This window comes from Pleurodeles waltl, chromosome 1_2 (assembly GCF_031143425.1).
Source record: "Pleurodeles waltl isolate 20211129_DDA chromosome 1_2, aPleWal1.hap1.20221129, whole genome shotgun sequence".
Taxonomy (NCBI): Eukaryota; Metazoa; Chordata; class Amphibia; order Caudata; family Salamandridae; genus Pleurodeles; species Pleurodeles waltl.
Window position 1 is genome coordinate 1,344,264,525 of NC_090437.1, and position 21,771 is coordinate 1,344,286,295.

Sequence of the window (21,771 nt, forward strand, 5' to 3'; positions counted from 1 at the left end):
GCTACGATTTGCTTGTTTGAAATGTTTTAGCTTAGCATAACTTTAGCGGAGGCTTTGGCCTAGTTGCCTGGTCTCACGGTTTAGATGCTCGTATTTTTCCACTGTGCTAATAAACGTGTAATTTTGCTTGAAGCTGTACTTTTCCACAGAAACTGTTCACATGCTTATCTTAAGGTTTCGTGCCAGCCTGGCATATTTTCTCTTTAATTCAAGGTCGACTTGCAGGTGCGGACAATGGAGGCTCTGAAAGTGAGCTAATTGGTAGACAATGTTGCAACTTGCGTACCCATCTCCAAGGATAATGTATGCTTAAGTGAAAGCTTGAGAACTGTCGTTTTTGATTGGACAATTTGAAGCTAACCTATGAACCCTCCAATTGAAGACCCTACTGGATTTGAACTGTTGTCTATAAAAACCAGGTGCACGAGAAGAAGGTAGCTTTTTGCAGCCATTATTGGACATCCAGCCATTTTGTAGACTTCGTAGCTATTATGGCCCACTTTGCTGCGACGCCATTTTGAAAGAGACTTTGATACTTTCTCTAATCGAGAGAAAGAGACTTTAAATGATTCTGGCCCTAGAGACTTTAACTTTGATTTAATCCCTTGCATGAAGTAATAGTTTTACCTTGCCGCCGTGAGGCAATTGCCCCGTCCACCTTGCCCCTTTGCCCCGTCCCATGCCGGTCGAAACGGTACCAATGCTGATCGAGAAACGGTACCTGTGAGACGAAGACTTTCTTGTATGCTGATCGTAATTGGTAAATATGAAAGGAAATTGTTCAATTGCATTGTGTTTCTTTTAGGTAACCAACTGCTGATTTTGATAAGATCCCTAGTTAGGAGTTTTTCTAAATTAATGTTACTAAATTGTTTTGCATGAAGTCCCACATGCCGATGCTAATTTGAGGTTAGATGAGGATTCCTTTTGTTGCACGATGCAATTTGAGACCTTGCTATGCTGACCAATGTATGCAATAAGTTCATTACAGATTATAGTATTAGTGATTTGCATTGCTATTATCGAATGCCTTGTGATTCAAATGCTACATAGATTGCACTTGTTTCGCCGTTATGGACAGCTATTAATGTTCATTTACGTTTATCATTTGGTGTTGAGACACATCTATATTGTGCTAGCTTTGTTAATATAGGGAAATAAATTTACTAACTTTGCAATAAACTGGTGTGGTTATTCCTGACTGAAAGGTCAGGGTTTCGCCGAAATGTATTCTGGATTAATTGTTAAGTGTTATGTTGATCAAGGTATTGCTTATGTTCGTTATTGATTATTGATCTTAATGAAATTGATTGATTAAGAGTACGGAGAGTCCCACTTAGTCAAAAGATTCATTGGCCTAAAGAGCGTCCGAATACAGGTAAATTATTAGTACGGACCGCTCTATCACTCCCCACCTCTCTCCCTCCCTCTCTCTCCCCCTCTCCTCGCCCCGCTCTCTCTCTCCTACTCTCACGCTCTAGCCGGCCCGTGCCCTCCAAGACTGACCTCGGATGCTCCCACCTCCCCATGCCCGGCCTCGGTGCAGACCAGCCCGTCTCTGACAGTCACATGTAAAGCGCAGTGAAGCCGTGACTCGAGGGGCCACCCCGGCCCTCGGTGGCTGTGACTATTGTAATCCGTGGGCCTCTGGACAGCGGGTATGTGCCCTGGCACAGACAGGCACTGTGAACCCCACTTCCTGGGTTCTAGGGTTTCCCAGGCTGGAGTCTCTTCAGCCGGTCAGGTTCCTCTTGTCGAGTCTGAAGTATCTTATGAGACCAGCCGGGGAAGGACCTCGGTCCTCTGAGCGGGTCCCCAGGGTTTGCAGAGACGGGTGAAGGGTCTTAGAGGGGACCCCGATCCCTACTGCCTCTCAGAGCCCCTTGACCCCCAGGTGGCAGCTTCTGGGACGTCAGAACCCCCCCATCACCCTGTAATCTCATCACTGCTGAAGGCAGCTTTTCGCAGGACTGGCCCCTGTGGCCCCAAACAAAACCTGAGGGACACTACTTGTATGTCTAACTGCGAAGGCAGCGAAGGAGCTGGCGGGCCCCTGTGGCCCCTACTGAATCCTGGTGACGTCATTCGCGTGTCTACCTGCGAAGGAAACGTATGAGGTGGACTGGCCCTGTGGCCCCTACTGACACCTTGCGACGTCATTCGCTTGTCTACCTGAGAAGGTAGGGTAGGAGCTGGGCGGGCCCCTGTGGCCCCTACTGAATCCTGGGTGACGTCTCTCACATGTGAACCCTTCTAACCTACCCTGTCCAGTGTCTGAAGGATTAATTCTCACTCCCAACCCCTTAGAATGAACACTCCAATGCAGCCTGTCAGTCCCACCCTGGTGCCCCGGCTGGCATACAATCGTGGTCTCCTTCCAGACAGTTCTTGGGCACCGGTGGCCCCACTGAATGTCCTTCAGCTAAATACCTGCTGCCCGAGACCCGAGGGCACAGCTCCTACAACATAGATCTTCCACTGAGAGGGTATCTCTCCGAGAAGTCTTCCCCTACGTACTGCCCAGTTAGCTCTAGCGCCTCGTAAACACCATGTCTGGCCTAGAAACAAGGGGAGCTGCTTAAACCCCTCCTCGTTTGGAGAGGGATCCTCGTCAGCTCTTACACGTGTTGGCAAACACTGCAGTGCGGACGTGGTGCCCTCGAGAGCCTCCTTGGCTGGGACGCAGTCCTCCCAGTACCAGGGCTCTCTGGGTTGGGGTTGAACCTTCAGATCAGGGTTTGAAAGGTCCTCACCCTGTTCGTGCCCTGCTGGAGAGAGGGCACCAGGGTTACCCACCTGCCCTCTACACCTGCAGCTCACCAGGGCCGGGGGGGGGGCATCTGTCCAGTCGGTTATATGACAAGGGAGCAGGTCTCAGGACCCTCAGGTGAAAAAATAAATCCCTCCTCTGAGGGCACAGAAAGCTATGAATGTGGGAAAAGAAGCTTTGTACCGGATCTGATGCTAAGGTACCATTTATTGACTGCGTAAACCACATTTCATAGAGAGTATTGTGACCCAGTAAGTGTAAAGTGACCCCAATGAAGGGACTATCACTGAAAAGTAGTGAACACTAGTTAACACAGAAAGAAGCGTGCGTTAGCTGTGGGTACACAGAGGACCTGAAAATCCTTAGTACGTTTCAATAGGCCCATGGACGGCTGCACTTGTGTAACTCACGGGATGGCAGCAAGTTTGTTTCTATAAAATGACAACGTTTCGACCCCCACATCTACTCCAGGGATCTTATCAGGACATAAGTATAAATGGGGACGGGGGCACCTTATGCAATCAGGCATTCCCCAGGCGGCTGGAGCCATGGGAAGCCGTGTCTGAAGCTTAGGCAAAAAGAACCGACGATGGGCGGAGTGCTGAACTATGCAAACACTCACCCCGAGTCACACATCTGAGTTTAATCCACCGTTCTTTTGCTCACCATGCCGCCCTTGTTTGGACCCAGCCCTATGCAAATCAGTCTTGACCCTGCTCCTCATGGGAACAGTCCAGCCTGAACTGCCAGGCCTAGGGTGACCACCTGGCATTGAGACAAATTCTGGACAGGACTGTAAAAAACTCAGGACAAGGGATCAAAGTTCAGGACAAAACTTCACGAAGTAATTGAGCACAAAAATTCAACAACAAACGTCTTTATAAACACATCCGAGAAAGGCCACACCCTACTACGTTATCAGTGCATTTATTTACTCTTTTTTAACATAGCACTATTTATTCACTGTGGTGTTTTTGTGATTGCCTCCTGGTGTGCTGCATTCAGGTGTCACATTATGTCCTTGTTCAGTAGTAAATTAATGCCCTTCAGCACTGCTTCTAGTCCATCACCCCTATCCAAATCTACCCAATCTTTCTTGAAGAGAAAGAAACAGCAAATATTTGATTAGGTTTCTGAACATTTTAAAACCCCTGGCAAAGAGTTTAGGTAACATTAAGGTAATTAACCTTATGCTAGTTTAAACAAATTGAAAAAAAAAAAACATCTCAACCGCCCATGGACTTTCAACCTCATTCTTTTTTTTTTACTGAGGCAGGGCAGATGGTGTGGGCGACAGTCTCACACCTAATGACAGGATGTGATGTACCCACAACTTGTCTGTGGTCTCACTGCACTAGAGTGTATGTCTGGGACTCTACATTTATCTCAGAAATGGGAGCCGGACTACCAATCAAAGATAATAAAAGAGGAGGATGAAATCGAGATCAAATGGGAGATCCACGGCAACTGATTCAAAGGGCTGTTGCTAAAAGCTGGATAAATAAAGAAGAGAAGAACAAGGTGGGACAGCTCCTAAAAAAAGACAAGATGGGTCCACCAAGACTATCGGAGGGTACTGGGTACCTGAAGAGTTGTCTCTGCAGACAGGAGAGAAACAGAAGAGGCCCTGTCAACTGGTTGAACAATCAATACCCATCCACCTTGGCAAACTCTTCTGGTGCAATGGTTCGCTGTTCATGCTTGTGAAGGGTGAGCCGGGGCCAGACTCCTTGCAAGGTTGTACAGGGCAATTGCCCGCTTTGTCCATGTCTTTAAATGGTTTTGAAATTGAGCAAAAGCCAAACTAGTTATCTGGGTTATCTCTAAGTCTCAAGCACACATAGAATCTTCAAAATATTTGGGATGTAAATTGCACAAACAAAATGTAAATAATTTAAATTTTAATTAGTGTTTCTTTAATATATGGCACTGTTTTCCCCTTTATATACAATTTGACCTCAGACTGAACTGGGAACCAGTTACCTTTCGATACCTAGTGATTATTATCTACCATTCTCCCACTGATTTGCAAGATGGAAATCTCGGCAGAGCGTCACAGTCCTCAGAGTCGAGTTTGCTTTTTGGTCTTCTCTTCTGCTTTCTGTCATGGGCCATGTGGCACTAGTGAAGATGGTGGGCTACCCCGGTGATAGTATTATTTTGCAAACCTTTCCCTGCTCGTCCTTCTTCAGACAGGCCACACATCTGATTTGGTCGCTGCGGCGCCATCGGGAGCTCTTTCCACTCTAAAGCTACCTGTGACTGCAGGTGGATTAGGTCGTCTGGACTTAGAATGCTATTATTCAGCTGCACGGGCCCAATCGGTGACTTTCTGCCCACCCCCCTGCATGAGATGGGATTTATCTGTAAAGACTTTTAAGGAGGGCTTACTGCACTGCTCATTGTTTCCTACTGACTATTCTACGGGTCACCATCCAGGGTTATCATGCACGGCTTTCCCTTGCCTTGCTGGAACCCGTAAACTCATTAACATGAAGAAACCCTGTGCTCCTGCACTACCTTTGCTAGGCCTTCCCACTTGCACAGGACGGCTGTGATCAAAGTAACTCAGTCAGCGGCATGCTGCAGGTGTCTTAAAATTGGGGGATTTGTTTCTGGACAGCGAGCTACTAAATTTCCAAACCCTTGTGGCAGACTACCATCTTCACTCTGGTCAACTCCTTACTTACAACCACCTTAAATAATCATTGAATGCCCTATTTCATGTCTGCCACCTAGCACTAACCCTACATGAGGTGTGCCAGAAGCTCTACACCATGGGGACTGGTGGCAAACTGATAGAATGGGTGTACAGACCTTTCCTGCAGCATTGAGACCACTCCGGGTCTTCCTGTCATACTACCAGGGTGATTGATGTAGCCAAACCTCTGCAAGATATGGTCTAAAATACTGGACATTACCCACAAAGTATCCCACAGCTGTCACTTTAAGTACATTCATAGAGTTTCCTTGGGAATGCATTCCGCCCGTTGCTTGCCATTGGCTTTGTGGTTTGTAACTCAGATTTTGTTGCTTTATTTGTTTTAGGCTATGCAGCTTGAATTCGCCCCTTCCCTTGCCCAAACCTTATTTACAGTATCCTTCTGAGTGCTACCTTTATGTAAACAGGCCTGTAAATCTTGTTCTTATCTCATCACATTTGCTGTGCATTCAAAGAACAAGGTCAAATGTCAGGCTCTGTCCGGTGGGAACTTAGTGTTTACTTTTCTTTCTCTGACTTTGAAGTGAGAGGGTTTGTGCGACAATCTTGCTGGATATTGGGGGGGTAGGAAAGAGTTTTTTCTATCACATGACAACATTTAAATAAACTTCAGAATATATCAGATTTAGGAGTACATTTTTGTTAATTCTGAAGTGTGCTGGGAACAAATATATTTATATGATCAAAACAAATCATTGCATTAGGTGATGTAATTTCCGCACATCATTGTACAGGGAGTGCAGAATTATTAGGCAAGTTGTATTTTTGAGGATTAATTTTATTATTGAACAACAACCATGTTCTCAATGAACCCAAAAAACTAATTAATATCAAAACTGAATATTTTTGGAAGTAGTTTTTAGTTTGTTTTTAGTTTTAGCTATGTTAGGGGGATATCTGTGTGTGCAGGTGACTATCACTGTGCATAATTATTAGGCAACTTAACAAAAAAAAATATATACCCATTTCAATTATTTATCATTACCAGTGAAACCAATATAACATCTCAACATTCACAAATATAAATTTCTGACATTCAAAAACAAAACAAAAACAAATCAGTGACCAATATAGCCACCTTTCTTTGCAAGGACACTCAAAAGCCTGCCATCCATGGATTCTGTCAGTGTTTTGATCTGTTCACCATCAACATTGCGTGCAGCAGCAACCACAGCCTCCCAGACACTGTCCAGAGAGGTGTACTGTTTTCCCTCCTTGTAAATCTCACATTTGATGATGGACCACAGGTTCTCAATGGGGTTCAGATCAGGTGAACAAGGAGGCCATGTCATTAGATTTCCTTCTTTTATACCCTTTCTTGCCAGCCACGCTGTGGAGTACTTGGACGCGTGTGATGGAGCATTGTCCTGCATGAAAATCATGTTTTTCTTGAAGGATGCAGACTTCTTCCTGTACCACTGCTTGAAGAAGGTGTCTTCCAGGAACTGGCAGTAGGACTGGGAGTTGAGCTTGACTCCATCCTCAACCTGAAAAGGCCCCACAAGCTCATCTTTGATGATACCAGCCCAAACCAGTGCTCCACCTCCACCTTGCTGGCGTCTGAGTCGGACTGGAGCTCTCTGCCCTTTACCAATCCAGCCACGGGCCCATCCATCTGGCCCATCAAGACTCACTCTCATTTCATCAGTCCATAAAACCTTAGAAAAATCAGTCTTGAGATATTTCTTGGCCCAGTCTTGACGTTTCAGCTTGTGTGTCTTGTTCAGTGGTGATCGTCTTTCAGCCTTTCTTACCTTGGCCATGTCTCTGAGTATTGCACACCTTGTGCTTTTGGGCACTCCAGTGATGTTGCAGCTCTGAAATATGGCCAAACTGGTGGCAAGTGGCATCGTGGCAGCTGCACGCTTGACTTTGCTCAGTTCATGGGCAGTTATTTTGCGCCTTGGTTTTTCCACACGCTTCTTGCGACCCTGTTGACTATTTTGAATGAAACGCTTGATTGTTCGATGATCACGCTTCAGAAGCTTTGCAATTTTAAGAGTGCTGCATCCCTCTGCAAGATATCTCACTATTTTTGACTTTTCTGAGCCTGTCAAGTCCTTCTTTTGACCCATTTTGCCAAAGGAAAGGAAGTTGCCTAATAATTATGCACACCTGATATAGGGTGTTGATGTCATTAGACCACACCCCTTCTCATTACAGAGATGCACATCACCTAATATGCTTAATTGGTAGTAGGCTTTCGAGCCTATACAGCTTGGAGTAAGACAACATGCATAAAGAGGATGATGTGGTCAAAATACTCATTTGCCTAATAATTCTGCACTCCCTGTATGTGCACTGTATAGTTTTATTTTAAAAATTACACAGTTGTGCAATGTAATGCTCATTTCAATCGAAAACGTGTTGTCTGTAATGGCAGTGTGTTACCACACCATGCATACTCCACTCCACTCTGCACCACTCCACACCACTGCACCCTACTCTGTATCACTTCACTTTACGCCACTCCATGCCACTGCCCTGTGGGACACACTGCACTCTTCTCCACTCCACTCTATGCCACTGCACTATATGCTGCTTCACACTACGCCTCTCTACTCTAGTCTGCGAAAATACACTTTACACCTCTCTACACCACTGTGCTCGGCGCCTCTGTACACTATACCACTCCAGTCTAGGCAACACCAATCTAGTCCGCACGACTCCACTCTACAACACGGCACTGCACACCATGTGAATACACTCTATGCTACTGCACTTCACTCTATAATGCTCAGCTCTATGCCCCAGCACTGTACATCAATACACAATAATATTATAACAAACACCCCCACAGCATATTTGGGTTTGTAGTGGGCCAGAAAAAGAAACTAGAAGCAACACCCCCTCCCCCACTTGTCCAAAAGCCGGGGACAGCCCTGAACTCTTCAGGGTCAAGCGAGCCCTCAACATACAAACAGAACCCCAAGGGGAGGAAGTCTGATCACACCATGCCTGGGCAACAACAGACCTCTAGAAGGACAAGTCACCAGACATCCCTGAGGCCTACAGAACCCTAGAAGGACAGACCAACAGGCGCATCCCTGAGGACTACAGACCTCCAGAAGGACATATCAACAGACACATCCCTGGGGCCTACACAAGGGCAGATCAACAGACACATCCCTGGGGACTAATGACCTCTAAAAGGACAGGTCACCAGACATCCTTGAGGCATACAGACCTCTAGGACAGATCAGTGGACACATCCGAGGACTACAGACCTCTAGAAGGACAGATCAACAGGCACATCCCTTACGACTACAGACCTCTAAGAGAACAGATCAACAGACACATCCCTGAGGCCTGCAGAAGGACAGATCTACAGACATGTCCCTGAGGACCACAGACCTCTTGAAGGACAGATCAACAGACGCAGGTCTGAGGACCACAGACCTCTGGAAGGACAGACCAACAGACACATCCCAGAGGTCTACAAAAGGACAGATCAACAGACACATCCCTGGGGCCTACAGACCTCCAAAGGACAGTCCAACAGACACAGCCCTGAGGCCTACAGACCTCCAAAGGACAGTCCAACAGACACAGCCCTGAGGCCTACAGACCTCCAAAGGAGAGAACGACAGATATTCCTGAGGTCTACAGACCGCTAGAAAGACCAGGTGCATCCCTGAGGACTACAGAAGGCCTACAGACCTGTAGAAGGACAGACCAACAGACATATCCCTGAGGCCTACAGACCCGTAGAAGGACAGACCAATGGACACATCCCTGAGGCCTAAAGACCCTGGAAGGGCAGAGCAACAGACACATCCGTGAGGACTACCGATGCACAGATCAATAGACACACCCCTGGAGTCCACAAACCTTTAGAAGGACAGACCAACAGGCAGATCCCTGAGGACTACAGATCTCTAGAAGGACAAGGCAACAGGCACATCAAGGCCTTTAGGACTCTAGAAGGACACAGTAACAGACACAACCCTGAGGACTATAGACCTCCTGACGGACAGATCAACAGACGCACCCCTGAGGACTACAGACCTCTAGAAGGACAGACCAACAGGTACATCCCTGAGGACCACAGACCTCTAGAAGGACAGATCAACAGACACACCCTTGAGGTCTACAGACCTCTAGGACAGGTCAACAGACATCCTTGGGGTCTACAGACCTCTAGAAGGACAGATCAACAGACACATCCCTGAGGACTGCAGAAGGACGGATCAACAGACACATCCCTGAGGCCTACAGACCTCTAGAAGGACAGGTCTACACACACACACACCCTTGAGGCCTACAGACCTCTAGAAAGACAGGTCACCAGACATCCTCGAGACCTACAGACCTCTAGAAGGACAGGTCATCAGACATATACCTGAGACCTACCGACCTCTAGAAGGGCAGGTCTACAGACACATTCTTAAGGCCTACAGACTTCTAGAAGGACAGGTGACCAGACATCCTTGAGACCTACAGACCTCTAGAAGGACAGGTCATCAGACACATCCCTGAGACCTACCGACCTCTAGAAGGGCAGGTCTACAGACACATTCTTAAGGCCTACAGACTTCTAGAAGGACAGGTGACCAGACATCCTTGAGACCTACAGACCTATAGGACAGGTCACCAGACACATTCTTGGGACAAATAGACCTCTAGAAGGACAGGTCACCAGACACATTCTTGAGGCCTACAGACCTGTAGAAGGGCAAGTCTACAGACACACAGGTCTACAGACACATCCTCGAGGCCTACAGACCTCTAGAAGGACAGGTCACTAGACACATCCTCGAGCCTACAGACCTCTAGAAGGACAGGTCACTAGACACATCCTCAAGGCCTACAGACCTCTAGAAGGACAGGTCACCAGACACACCCTTGAGGCGCCTCTGGAGCGGGCCTCACCCTCCAAGAGACACCACACCTTGAAGCCCTCTCCCAAGAGCACCAGGAGCTGCAAGTAGAACGGACGCGCTTTTCTTTTACGTTGAGGCAGGGGGCAGGAGCCAAGCCCCTCTGCCTATTTGCTGCCAGAGTTGGGGGCAGGAGCAGCCCCTTCAAAAGACTTTCACACGCCTGCTGCCGTGGGACGCGCCCGGGCAAAGCCCGGGCTAAGGGCGGGCCCGTCCTAAGCCCGTCAGCGACCGGAAGAGGCCGGGCCGGGCTATACCCCTTATCTCTGTTCCTGGGTTCGCCTTTCACTTGTCAGCAGCAGGGGCTGAGGAGTCCACCAATGAGGTGAGGGATCGTTAGTAGACCTATAGCAGGTGGGGCCCGTAGGCCAAGCACGCCACCAGCCTAGGGCCTACTGGAGGTACCCGGATTTAAGAAGGCAAGATGGGCAGACGGCGAGGGGGGGGCTGAAGAAAAGCACGGGTCTAACAAAACCCTAGATTTTTTTTTACAAAAGGCCGTCGGGGCACTCGAAAAAGAAATAGAGTTGGTGCAGTGTCGCCTAGCTGTTCCCTCCTCTTCAGTCACCAGTCTAGCCTACGCGGATGATGCCCTACAGACCCCCCTGCAAATGGAATCACAGCCTGCGTCGTCCACTGCTCTCTCCTCTCCCTCTAGAAACCCCCAGGAGCACCTGGGTAAAATGTTTAATGAACCTAACGCCCTTCCCGTGCCATCCAGGCCAACTCGGAGCCCCTCTACGGGAGGGCCCTCAATTATTGTAGATTCCAACACTAAAGGAAAAAGGAAATGAAGGGAGCCCGTCATCAAAAATAAACAATCTAGGACTTCGAGTCCCCCTAATCCGGCCCTGCCCTTTAACAAGGATGTGATTCTAAGCCCCTCAGAAAACACCAATGGATGACAGGCAAACGAGCATACCAGGGATCTTATAAGAGAAGAGCTTTCAAAGTTGCTTCTTCCCATTGTAGCCAGTCTCCAAACGATAGAGGATAAACTGGAAGGTTTCATTAAGAGCCAACAGCCAGCACCTCTCCCTAATGTAGATATCCATTCCTATCCCCACCACTCTCACCTCAACCAAGAGCATACGGATGTCAGCAGACCATCTGCTCAAAGGGGCAAGAGTCCACTTTTCCCTAAGAATCAAGAATGGATCAGTTCTGTTAAAGCAGCCAACATCTCAAAGAACATGCCTTCCAAGGTATAAGCCCCTCCTTCAGAAGGTATTGTTTCTTCCAACTACACAGCATCCAACATCGGTGATCCCAATTCAACCCGTGACTATTTACCAATAGGCCCCCAGAAGAGGGCCCAGATTAATGGTTCGACTGGATTGAGAGTACTGCACCTTCCACCGGAGTCATGCCCATACGTTCTTGTAATTACCAATGTACCTGTACTCAAAACCAAAACCCCAGAATCTTTCTCTGAACTCAAAAATAAGGTCATACATTGGTTGCATGTCAATGCGGGGCTTGCATTTTCCATGATACCCTCGGTACTGGTGGTGAGAAGGGAAGGGTGGGTGGGCTCTCTAGAAAAGAGTGGCACAGGGGACTGTATTGTTATTAACTTCAATTCTCCCGATCTTGTACAGCTGTTTTTTTCAAATGCTAACAGACCTTATCCCTTAGCAGACAAAGTTTCCCTGTGCAGACTACAAGTGTTTTATGCTCCCTCTCTGCCATCCGTGAACAGGCAATTGCAAAGAGTTTCCTCCGATATCCAGATTCAGTCTATCCCCAAGTTTGGCCTTAGACACTCTTTGGCGTCTCTCTCTGAGATAGATTGACTAAGTGATGGACCTCGGGAAGCGGTTTTGAGTAGCCTTGAAACTGAGCATACCAGCCATCCTGCCCTTAGTGATTTCACCTCTGTAATCCCATCGATGTTGACAACCGCTCCCTGCAACCTTGGGCCTACTTGCCCGGATACCTTACCAGATAGGTACACGACTGGCGTAATATCTAGTGAGGCGAACATCCTACAGGGTGAGAAAGACATAGATTACTGTATGCTTGTGGGGAATAGCATGGTTTCTAGCTGTACCTCTCCCAGTAGGAAATACTCCTTGAAAGAAGCTGGGTATGCTAAAACAAATGACTCTGATATGATTCTTAGCTGGAACATAGCAGGGCTGGAAAGCAAATTGGAGAGCCCGGGATGGGGGCCAATTTATTGATGAGCATCAGATTTGTCTTTTCCAAGAAACTTGGGCACTGGGACCCAAATACAGATTAGGCTTCAAAAGCTACTGGGTTGCAGCACGCAAGACGCCCTCTGGGAGATCTTCGGGAGGGCTACTTATATGGCTAAGTAGTTCTCTCAGGTACAGAGCTGAAGCAATAGACATGGGCTGCCCTGACTTACAGGCCTTACTAGTAACGATTTCTGAGGAGAGATCTTTATTAATAATTAACATCTACAATAGGAGCGTTGGCAGCCACTATGACTCTGATGCTCTGTCCTTATTGGACAACTTCCTTAAAAATAATTCATCCTATTTCATCTTGATTGGAGGGGATTTTAATGTCACATTTGAGCCCAATCCCCTGGTCCAAGAGATATATAAAGAAGAGGATGCCTATTGGGGTATCCCCCAACTAGCTTCCAACAAAAGACCAAGACTAAACAAAATAGCGCACCTAGTGGCTGACATCACATTATCGCATGGTCTCCGAGCTTGTAATGGTCACTCCCGCTCAGATATTAACTTGCACCCCACCTTTAGGCGTGGAGGGCACAGGAGTCAGATTGACTATATACTCTCGACATTCGTCTATGGGGCCATATGTCTGACATGAGGGTACAAGAGCTCGAGGAGAGTGACCACGATCCGTTGATCTTATCGACAAGAGGCCTCTTCCCTTCGCTTGTAGCTCCCCATTCCAAGGCCTCTGCTCAACAGCTTGCCCTAACAAATAACAGACGCAATACAAAATGGGAGTCTGTTATTTCATCACCCGAACATCTTACAACAATATATAACCTGTTAGCTAACCGAATGGAGTGTATGCTTCGATACAATGAGTCTGGTGATGGCGACAGGCTTTTAGCAGCCCATGCTGCACTATTTAATTCTTTAAAACATCTCTTTACGAAAGAGATTATTAGCAACCCCAAGAAAAAGTGCTGTGCACGTTGGTTCAACAACTCATGTAGGCAAGCCCAGCTCAACCTACTGAAAGCTCTAAAAGAAGGCCATGTTGAGCCCATAAGAAAAGCTAGGAAGGATTACAAGAAGGAATGCTCTAAGGCACGCAGAAGCTGGGAAGAGGCTAGATGGGCTGCTATCCTGGATACTGCCAAATCTAACGATACTTCCAGGTTCTGGAAACTAATAGATGATGACTGCAGAGATTCTGCCTCTTTACCCGGTACAAGCAGGGTTTAGACCAGCTGTGAGCACCATAGATCAAGCACTGAGATTCCTGGCAATCAAATGGAAGAACGTGGAACTGGGGAGGGGAATCTGTATGTGGTCTTTATAGACCTCAGAGTTGCATTTGACTTGATCCCTAGGAATATGTTATGGTCAACACTCTCCAATATGGGGGTTCCATCTGGCCTCCTGAAACTCATCACCGATTGCATGATAATACCTATGCTCAAATTAGATGCGGTAAGGAGGGTGAGCTGTCAGATCCTGAAGCCATTAAAAGAGAGGTCAGCCAGGGTTGTGTCTTGGCCCCCACTCTTTTCTTACTCTACATAAATCACTGTATCCACTACTTAGAGAACTGCATAAACGACTCGCCCAAATCAGCTGGAAAGAAAATCCGGTGTCTGCTATATGCGGACGACATAATCTTGTTAGCTAAATCTCCAATGGGAATGCAAAATCTGGTCAACCAATTCTGCGCCTTTTGTAGAGACTATGGGCTGGACGTCAATGCTAAGAAAACGAAACTCTTGATATACCGTACCTCAAGGAAATGCCCTTGTGCCAGAATAGAAATGAACTCAGTCCTGTTGGAGAAAGTGGAAGAATTTGATTACCTAGGTATTAGACTCTCAAACGCAGGTAATTGGGAGGCAGCTATTGACAAAGGGGCACTGATTATAAGTCAAAGAGGTGGGGCCCTAGTACGCAGGTCTAGAAAGGCCCCGAGTCCCCCCCTGAATACAATGGCAGAGATTTATAATGTCCAAATCCGTGCGGCGGCCCTGTATGGAGCGGAACTTTGGGGTTTGCACAGAAAACTGGACATTCTACAAACCAAAGAAAATCAATTCCTCAGACAGATTTCTTGGCCAGGGATGGGCACACTGTAGGAGGCTGGACTGGCTTGTAGTGAGTACCAAGGGGTACTTGCACCTTGCACCAGGCCCAGTTATCCCTTATTAGTGTATAGGGTGTCTAGCAGCTTAGGCTGATAGATAATGGTAGCTTAGCAGAGCAGCTTAGGCTGAACTAGGAGACGTGTGAAGGTACTACAGTACCACAAGTGTCACTTGCGCAATATCATAAGAAAACACAATACACAGTTATACTAAAAATAAAAGGTACTTTATTTTTATGACAATATGCCAAAGTATCTTAGAGTGTACCCTCAGTGAGAGGATAGGAAATATACACAAGATATATGTACACAATACCAAAAATATGCAGTATAGCATTAGAAAACACTGCAAACAATGTATAGTTACAATAGGATGCAATGGGGGCACATAGGGATAGGGGCAACACAAACCATATACTCCAAAAGTGGAATGCGAACCACGAATGGACCCCAAACCTATGTGACCTTGTAGAGGGTCGCTGGGACTGTAAGGAAACAGTGAGGGTTAGAAAAATAGCCCACCCCAAGACCCTGAAAAGTGGGTGCAAAGTGCACCTAAGTTCCCCAAAGAGCACAGAAGTCGTGATAGGGGAATTCTGCAGGAAAGACCAACACCAGCAATGCAACAACAATGGATTTCCAGACGAGAGTACCTGTGGAACAAGGGGACCAAGTCCAAAAGTCACAATCAAGTCGGGAGTGGGCAGATGCCCAGGAAATGCCAGCTGTGGGTGCAAAGAAGCTGCCACCAGATGGTAGAAGCTGTGGATTCTGCAAGAACGACAAGGGCTAGAAACTTCCCCTTCGGAGGATGGATGTCCCACGTCGTGAAGAGTCATGCAGAGGTGTTTCCGTGCAGAAAGACCGCCAACAAGCCTTGCTAGCTGCAAAGGTCGCGGTTAGAGTTTTTGGATGCTGCTGTGGACCAGGATGTCGCCAATTGCGTGAGGGGACAGAGGGGGCACCCAGCAAGACAAAGAGCCCTCTCAGAAGCAAGCAGCCCCCGCAGAAGTGCCAAAACATGCATTACGAAGTGGAGTGAACCGGAGCTCACCTGAAGTCACAAAAGAGGGTCCCACAACGCCGGAGGACAACTCAGGAGGTCGTGCACTGTAGGTTAGAGTGCAGGGGACCCAGGCTTGGCTGTGCACAAAGGAAATCCTGGAAGAGTGCACAGGAGCTGGAGTATCTGCAAAACACACGGTTCCCAGCAATGCAGTCTAGCGTGGGGAGGCAAGGACTTACCTCCACCAAACTTGGACTGAAGAGTCACTGGACTGTGGGAGTCACTTGGACAGAGTTGCTGAGTTCAAGGGACCTCGCTTGTCGTGCTGAGAGGAGACCCAGAGGACCAGTGATGCAGTTCTTTGGTGCCTGCGGTTGCAGGGGGAAGATTCCGTCGACCCACGGGAGATTTCTTCAGAGCTTCTAGTTCAGAGAGGAGGCAGACTACCCCCACAGCATGCACCACCAGGAAAACAGTTGAAAAGGTGGCAGGATCAGCGTTACAAGGTCGCAGTAGTCGTCTTTGCTACTTTGTTGCAGTTTTGCAGGCTTCCAGCGCGGTCAGAAGTCGATTCCTTGGCAGAAGGTGAAGAGAGAGATGCAGAGGAACTCTGATGAGCTCTTGCATTCGTTATCTAAAGAATTCCCCAAAGCAGAGACCCTAAATAGCCAGAAAAGGAGGTATGGCTACTCAGGAGAGAGGATAGGCTAGCAACACCTGAAGGAGCCTATCAGAAGGAGTCTCTGACGTCACCTGGTGGCACTGGCCACTCAGAGCAGTCCAGTGTGCCAGCAGCACCTCTGTTTCCAAGATGGCAGAGGTCTGGAGCACACTGGAGGAGCTCTGGGCACCTCCCAGGGGAGGTGCCGGTCAGGGGAGTGGTCACTCCCCTTTCCTTTGTCCAGTTTCACGCCACAGCAGGGCTGGGGTATCCCCGAACCGGTGTAGACTGGCTTATGCAGAGATGGGCACCATCTGTGCCCATCAAAGCATTTCCAGAGGCTGGGGGAGGCTACTCCTCCCCAGGCCTGACACCTTTTTCCAAAGGGAGAGGGTGTAACACCCTCTCTCTGAGGAAGTCCTTTGTTCTGCCTTCCTGGGCCAAGCCTGGCTGGACCCCAGGAGGGCAGAAACCTGTCTGAGGGGTTGGCAGCAGCAGCAGCTGCAGTGTAACCCCGGGAAAGGTAGTTTGGCAGTACCCGGGTCTGTGCTAGAGACTCGGGGGATCATGGAATTGTCTCCCCAATGCCAGAATTGCATTGGGGTGACAATTCCATGATCCTAGACATGTTACATGGCCATGTTCGGAGTTACCATTGTGACGCTATACATATGTCGTGACATATGTATAGTGCACGCGTGTAATGGTGTCCCCGCACTCACAAAGTCCGGGGAATTTGCCCTGAACAATGTGGGAGCACCTTGGCTAGTGCCAGGGTGCCCACACACTAAGTAACTTAGCACCCAACCTTTACCAGGTAAAGGTTAGACATATAGGTGACTTATAAGTTACTTAAGTGCAGTGGTAACTGGCTGTGAAATAACGTGTATGTTATTTCACTCAGGCTGCAGTAGCAGGCCTGTGTAAGAATTGTCAGATCTTCCTATGGGTGGTACAAGAAATGCTGCAGCCCATAGGGATCTCCTGGAACCCCAATACCCTGGGTACCTCAGTACCATATACTAGGGAATTATAAGGGTGTTCCAGTATGCCAATGTAAATTGGTGAAATTGGTCACTAGCCTGTTAGTGACAATTTGGAAAGAAATGAGAGAGCATAACCACTGAGACTGTTAGTCATAACACAGGTAACACATACATATAGGTCACAAACTTATGAGCACTGGGGTCCTGGCTAGCAGGGTCCCAGTGACACATAACAAACATACTGAAAACATAGGGTTTTCACTATGAGCACTGGGCCCTGGCTAGCAGGATCCCAGTGAGACAGTGAAAACACCCTGACATACACTCACAAACAGGCCAAAAGTGGGGGTAACAAGGCTAGAAAGAGGCTACTTTCTCACACACACCAATGATCCTTCTCAGGCTCGACCTAGGTCTAAATAGAATCAAAACTATAGCGGGCCTGAGACCACTCTCCTACTTGATCCGTCTATGGAAAACAATTGAACTTGAACTGTTCAGGGTGGCGATAAGAGATCTCATAGCATCTCCCCAAGGCCCGGAAAAAATCCTCTGGCTGAAGGAGATGAAATCTGCCTGGGATAAAATAGGATTTCTCCATTATTGGAAACACCCGGAACTGATTCCCAATACTGCAAGGCAACTTGTTAAAAAAAGATACTGGGGAAAAAATCAACAAAGATTCCGTGCATCATTATTGGGTGGCCAGTCTAACAACAGAATTTCTTGTACTCAAGCATGAACCCTGGCCCGAGAACTTCATGAATCTCCCTATCCCTCCATATGCCCGTGCCCTATATCTTCAGGTAAGATATGGTACCTTGCCTATCAACAGCTATACGGCTCGCTGGCCACCAAGCAACCTTTCAACTGACAAATGTATACTTTGCTATTATTGTAAGGAAACAATTGAGCATATGCTGTTTTTCTGCTCTTTATACAGGAGACCTAGAGGGAGGTGGATTATTCCCCTCTGTAAAAATGTATCACTGCAGGATAGAGGCAACGCCACTAGAATATGTAAATATGATACATCTACACTGGTAGCTAGTTCAGTCACCAAATATCTGAGGCTTGGTCCATCCGTCGCAGGTTCATTTCAACCAAGGGTCCTTGAGTCGGTTAGGCACTCACCCACAGAAGGAGATTTTACCAAGACATATTTTTCTCTGTTTCCTATCTTTTAGATGGGGCCTGTACTCTGATATTGATGTGTATTTCCTTAACTTTATATGGTATTTCTGGGAATCTTACTAGTAACCCGTTGCACCTCATATGAGCAGCAGAGACCTCACAAGTCTATGGAGACGAACTTCCACTCGAAATTTGCCACGCTACTCGATAAAACATTTTATAGACGACAATGAATTTTATTAGCTCATAAAATGGCTAAGATACTGAGTAAAAGTTCCATGGAAGGCAACAGCTGTATATATCCGCATGATAGACATACGTTTTTATCAAAGATCTTTTTATCTTATGTACGTCTAATTTATTGTATTTTAAGCATTACAGCCTCAGTTCCGAGGATTTTACTGTAACATTTTTACCTGACTGTCGGCCACCAGCTCCTACTGATACGATGTATGACTGCTACTTTGAATTTTAAAGACATAAACCCATTATGTAAGACTGTTACTTTTTTTAATTTTAATGGTCTAAATTAGTGATTCCCAACCTGTGGGCTGGGACCCCTGGGGGTCCGCGGCTGCTTAAATTTTTTAATAATATTAGGTCCCAGGTATCAGTAATGACTCCTTGGGTGTCCCCGTGTTCCAATAATGATTCAGTGGGGGTCCCCGGGCTCCAGTACTGATAAAATGGGGGTCCACAGAAGTCAAAAGGTTGGGAACCACTGGTCTAAATTTTTAGACCGAATGAACTTAAATAAATAAAAAAGTAGAACGGAAGCTCACACTTCATAGGCATGTCGGAAGAGGCCAAGGATGTAAAACAAACTGCAGACCGGACCCCCCACTCTTGGGGGGTGCGTGTATAAGTGCGTGAGGTGGTGCCCCCGAGCAGCCTTCCAGGGCCCAGCCCCACCCCAGCCCCACAGCATCACTTGGAGGTGTGTACACTGCCCAGTCTGGGGGGTGCGATGTTTGGCACCACGAGGTCGAGAAGAGGGCCCCACAGCTCTCGGGTGACTTTGCTTTCTAGCAGAGGTGGCCCCGATAGCGCCCCGCTGCGGTCCGGACCCCCAGAGCCCAGCACTGCGAGTAGGGGCGGGTACTCGGTACTCCACTCCGTTAAACTGAAGGGGGGGGGGGGGGGGGGGGAGGAGATACTGCCTCGTAGCAGGGGCCCAGTACCTTCAAGGTACCTGCGCTACTGATTAGTTAAGAGGGACTCTGGGATACAGAGCGCCTACACTTTACATGTCCATCCAAGCACTGGTGGGTAGGGGTGACCTACCTACCACCTGCTGCGGGGTCTTTAACTTTACAAGGTCAGCAGCGCCTCCCCATGAAAGAGAGATCTGCGAGTCGAGCCCTTAGACGGTATTGTGGATAATCCTTTAACAAGAAGCGCCTAGAGGTGGCACAGCGCTCGTGTGCGTTGGACGCCAGCCTCTTTACTGCACCCAGAGCCCCCACTTCATGCACTCAGAACTACTTCCCTAAGAGGCCCGCCGAAGCGCCTTAATTCACACTGCTGCACAATTCATGTTTGTTCATTCATCGCTTCAACGCGGGGGCACTACTGCAGGAAGCATCTTAAAATAGCGCCCACCTTCCTTCTGACACTAGCGTGGATCCACTCCTCCAGAAATGGCTTGGAGACGATTCAATTTACAGTGATAAATCATAGAAGTCTCTTCATCCATTCATTCATTGGCCACGCCTGATACTCACACAACCACGCCTCCAAGAAGTGTCTTTAGGGGACTTAGTTCACATTTCAATATTATTTAAATGCAATTACAATATCAACCTATTCATTCATTCATTGCCTGCCCACCCCGGTACTCACATAGATCCGGGCCTCCAGGAATCGCCTTGAGGGGACTCAGTTCACATTTCTATACTATACAAGTCCATCACTCATCCATCCATTCATCCACTGCCCAGTACTCACATAGATGCGGTCCTCCAGGAAGCGCCCTCGCAGATGCTCCAGCAGTTGCGCCTCAGTGAGCTCCGGCAGCGCAGCCAGGTCCTCGGGGATGGAGCCAGCCCCCCGGGGGGCAACTTCTCCCATTGTCCGGAGGGGGAAAGTAAGGGACCCAGGTACCTCTCCAATGGAGCAGGCAGGTCAGGGGCCCCTTCACAGGAGCAGCAAGTCAGAGGTCAGGAGCCCTCCACAGGAAAAGGCAGGCCAGGGGCCCCTTCACAGGAGCAGGCAGGTAAAGGTTCCAGGAGCCCTCCACAGGAGCAGGCAGGTGAAAGCTCCAAGGAGCCCTTCACAGGAGCAGGCAGGTCAGGGGCCAGGAGCCCTCCACAGGAGCAGGGAGGTCAAAGGTCCCAGGAGCCCTCCACAGGAGCAGGCAGGTCAAAGGTCCCAGGAGCCCTCCACAGGCGCAGGCAGGTCAAAGGTCCCAGGAGCCCTCCACAGGCGCAGGCAAGTCAGGGGCCCCTTCACAGGAGCAGACAGGTCAGATGCCAGGAGCCCTTCACAGGAGCAGGCAGGGCAGGGGGCCCTTCACAGGAGCAGGCAGCTCAGGGGCCAGGAGCCCTCCACAGGAGCAGGCAGGTGAAAGCTCCAAGGAGCCCCCCACAGGAGCAGGCAGGTCAAAGGTCCCAGGAGCCCTTCACAGGAGCAGACAGGTCCAAGGTCACAAGAGCAAGCAGGGCAGGGGCCAGGCACTCCTACACAGATCCAGGTAATTGGAGGGCTCTGTTCCCTCACTGTCCAATCCTGCCCAGGTGGAAGCAGGCGCCTCCACACACCCAGCTGTGGCTTCCAGGCACCGCCGGGCCACTCCCCCCAGCAGCACCCCGAGACTCCAGACTAGCTCCTCGCCTGTTTGTGCCCCACCCTCTACCCACTAAAGACAGCACAGGCCCCTCCCCCAGATCACAGCTGCACCCCTGAGTCTGCTGACCAGCCCTCTGCTCCTCTGCCCTCCCTCTCTGCCCCAGCCCGCCCTTCACACACTCAGACAGAGCCGGCCCCTCCCCCCGATCACAGCTGCACCCTGTGTCTGCTGATCAGCCCTCTGCTCCTCTGCCCTCCCTCTCTCCTGCTGAAGGACACTTTCCTGAAGTGCCTTGTGCACATGTGGCGCCTAGACTCCTGCAGCGGGCAGGCCCCCGGGGCGGCAGGCGTGCCCGCTCTTGCAGCAGCAGCCTGCTGTGTTCCGGCTCCTCTGGGTCCAAGCAGCTCTGCCCTGGGGCACATTCACCAGCTGCTGGTGTACTTTTCATCCAGTTGGAAACTTTCACCCACTGCGCCAAAGTGGCCTCTGCTGCCCTCTGCTGGCCGAAGGGCCGCTGCGCAGCTGCACTTGCACCCA

The 21,771-nt window shown here is 48.7% G+C and overlaps 1 protein-coding gene across 1 annotated transcript in view; it reads right to left on the reverse strand.

Moving 5' to 3' along the window:
• LOC138252353 (myosin-IIIb-like) overlaps positions 1-20,604 on the reverse strand; it is a 407,650-nt gene extending 387,046 nt beyond the window's left edge. The window contains exon 1 of the mRNA XM_069205730.1: positions 20,394-20,604. Within this exon, the coding sequence (XP_069061831.1) occupies positions 20,394-20,516 (123 nt within the window). The 5' untranslated portion in view covers positions 20,517-20,604. The remainder of the gene's footprint in view (positions 1-20,393) is intronic.
• Between the last annotated feature and the right edge of the window lie 1,167 nt (positions 20,605-21,771).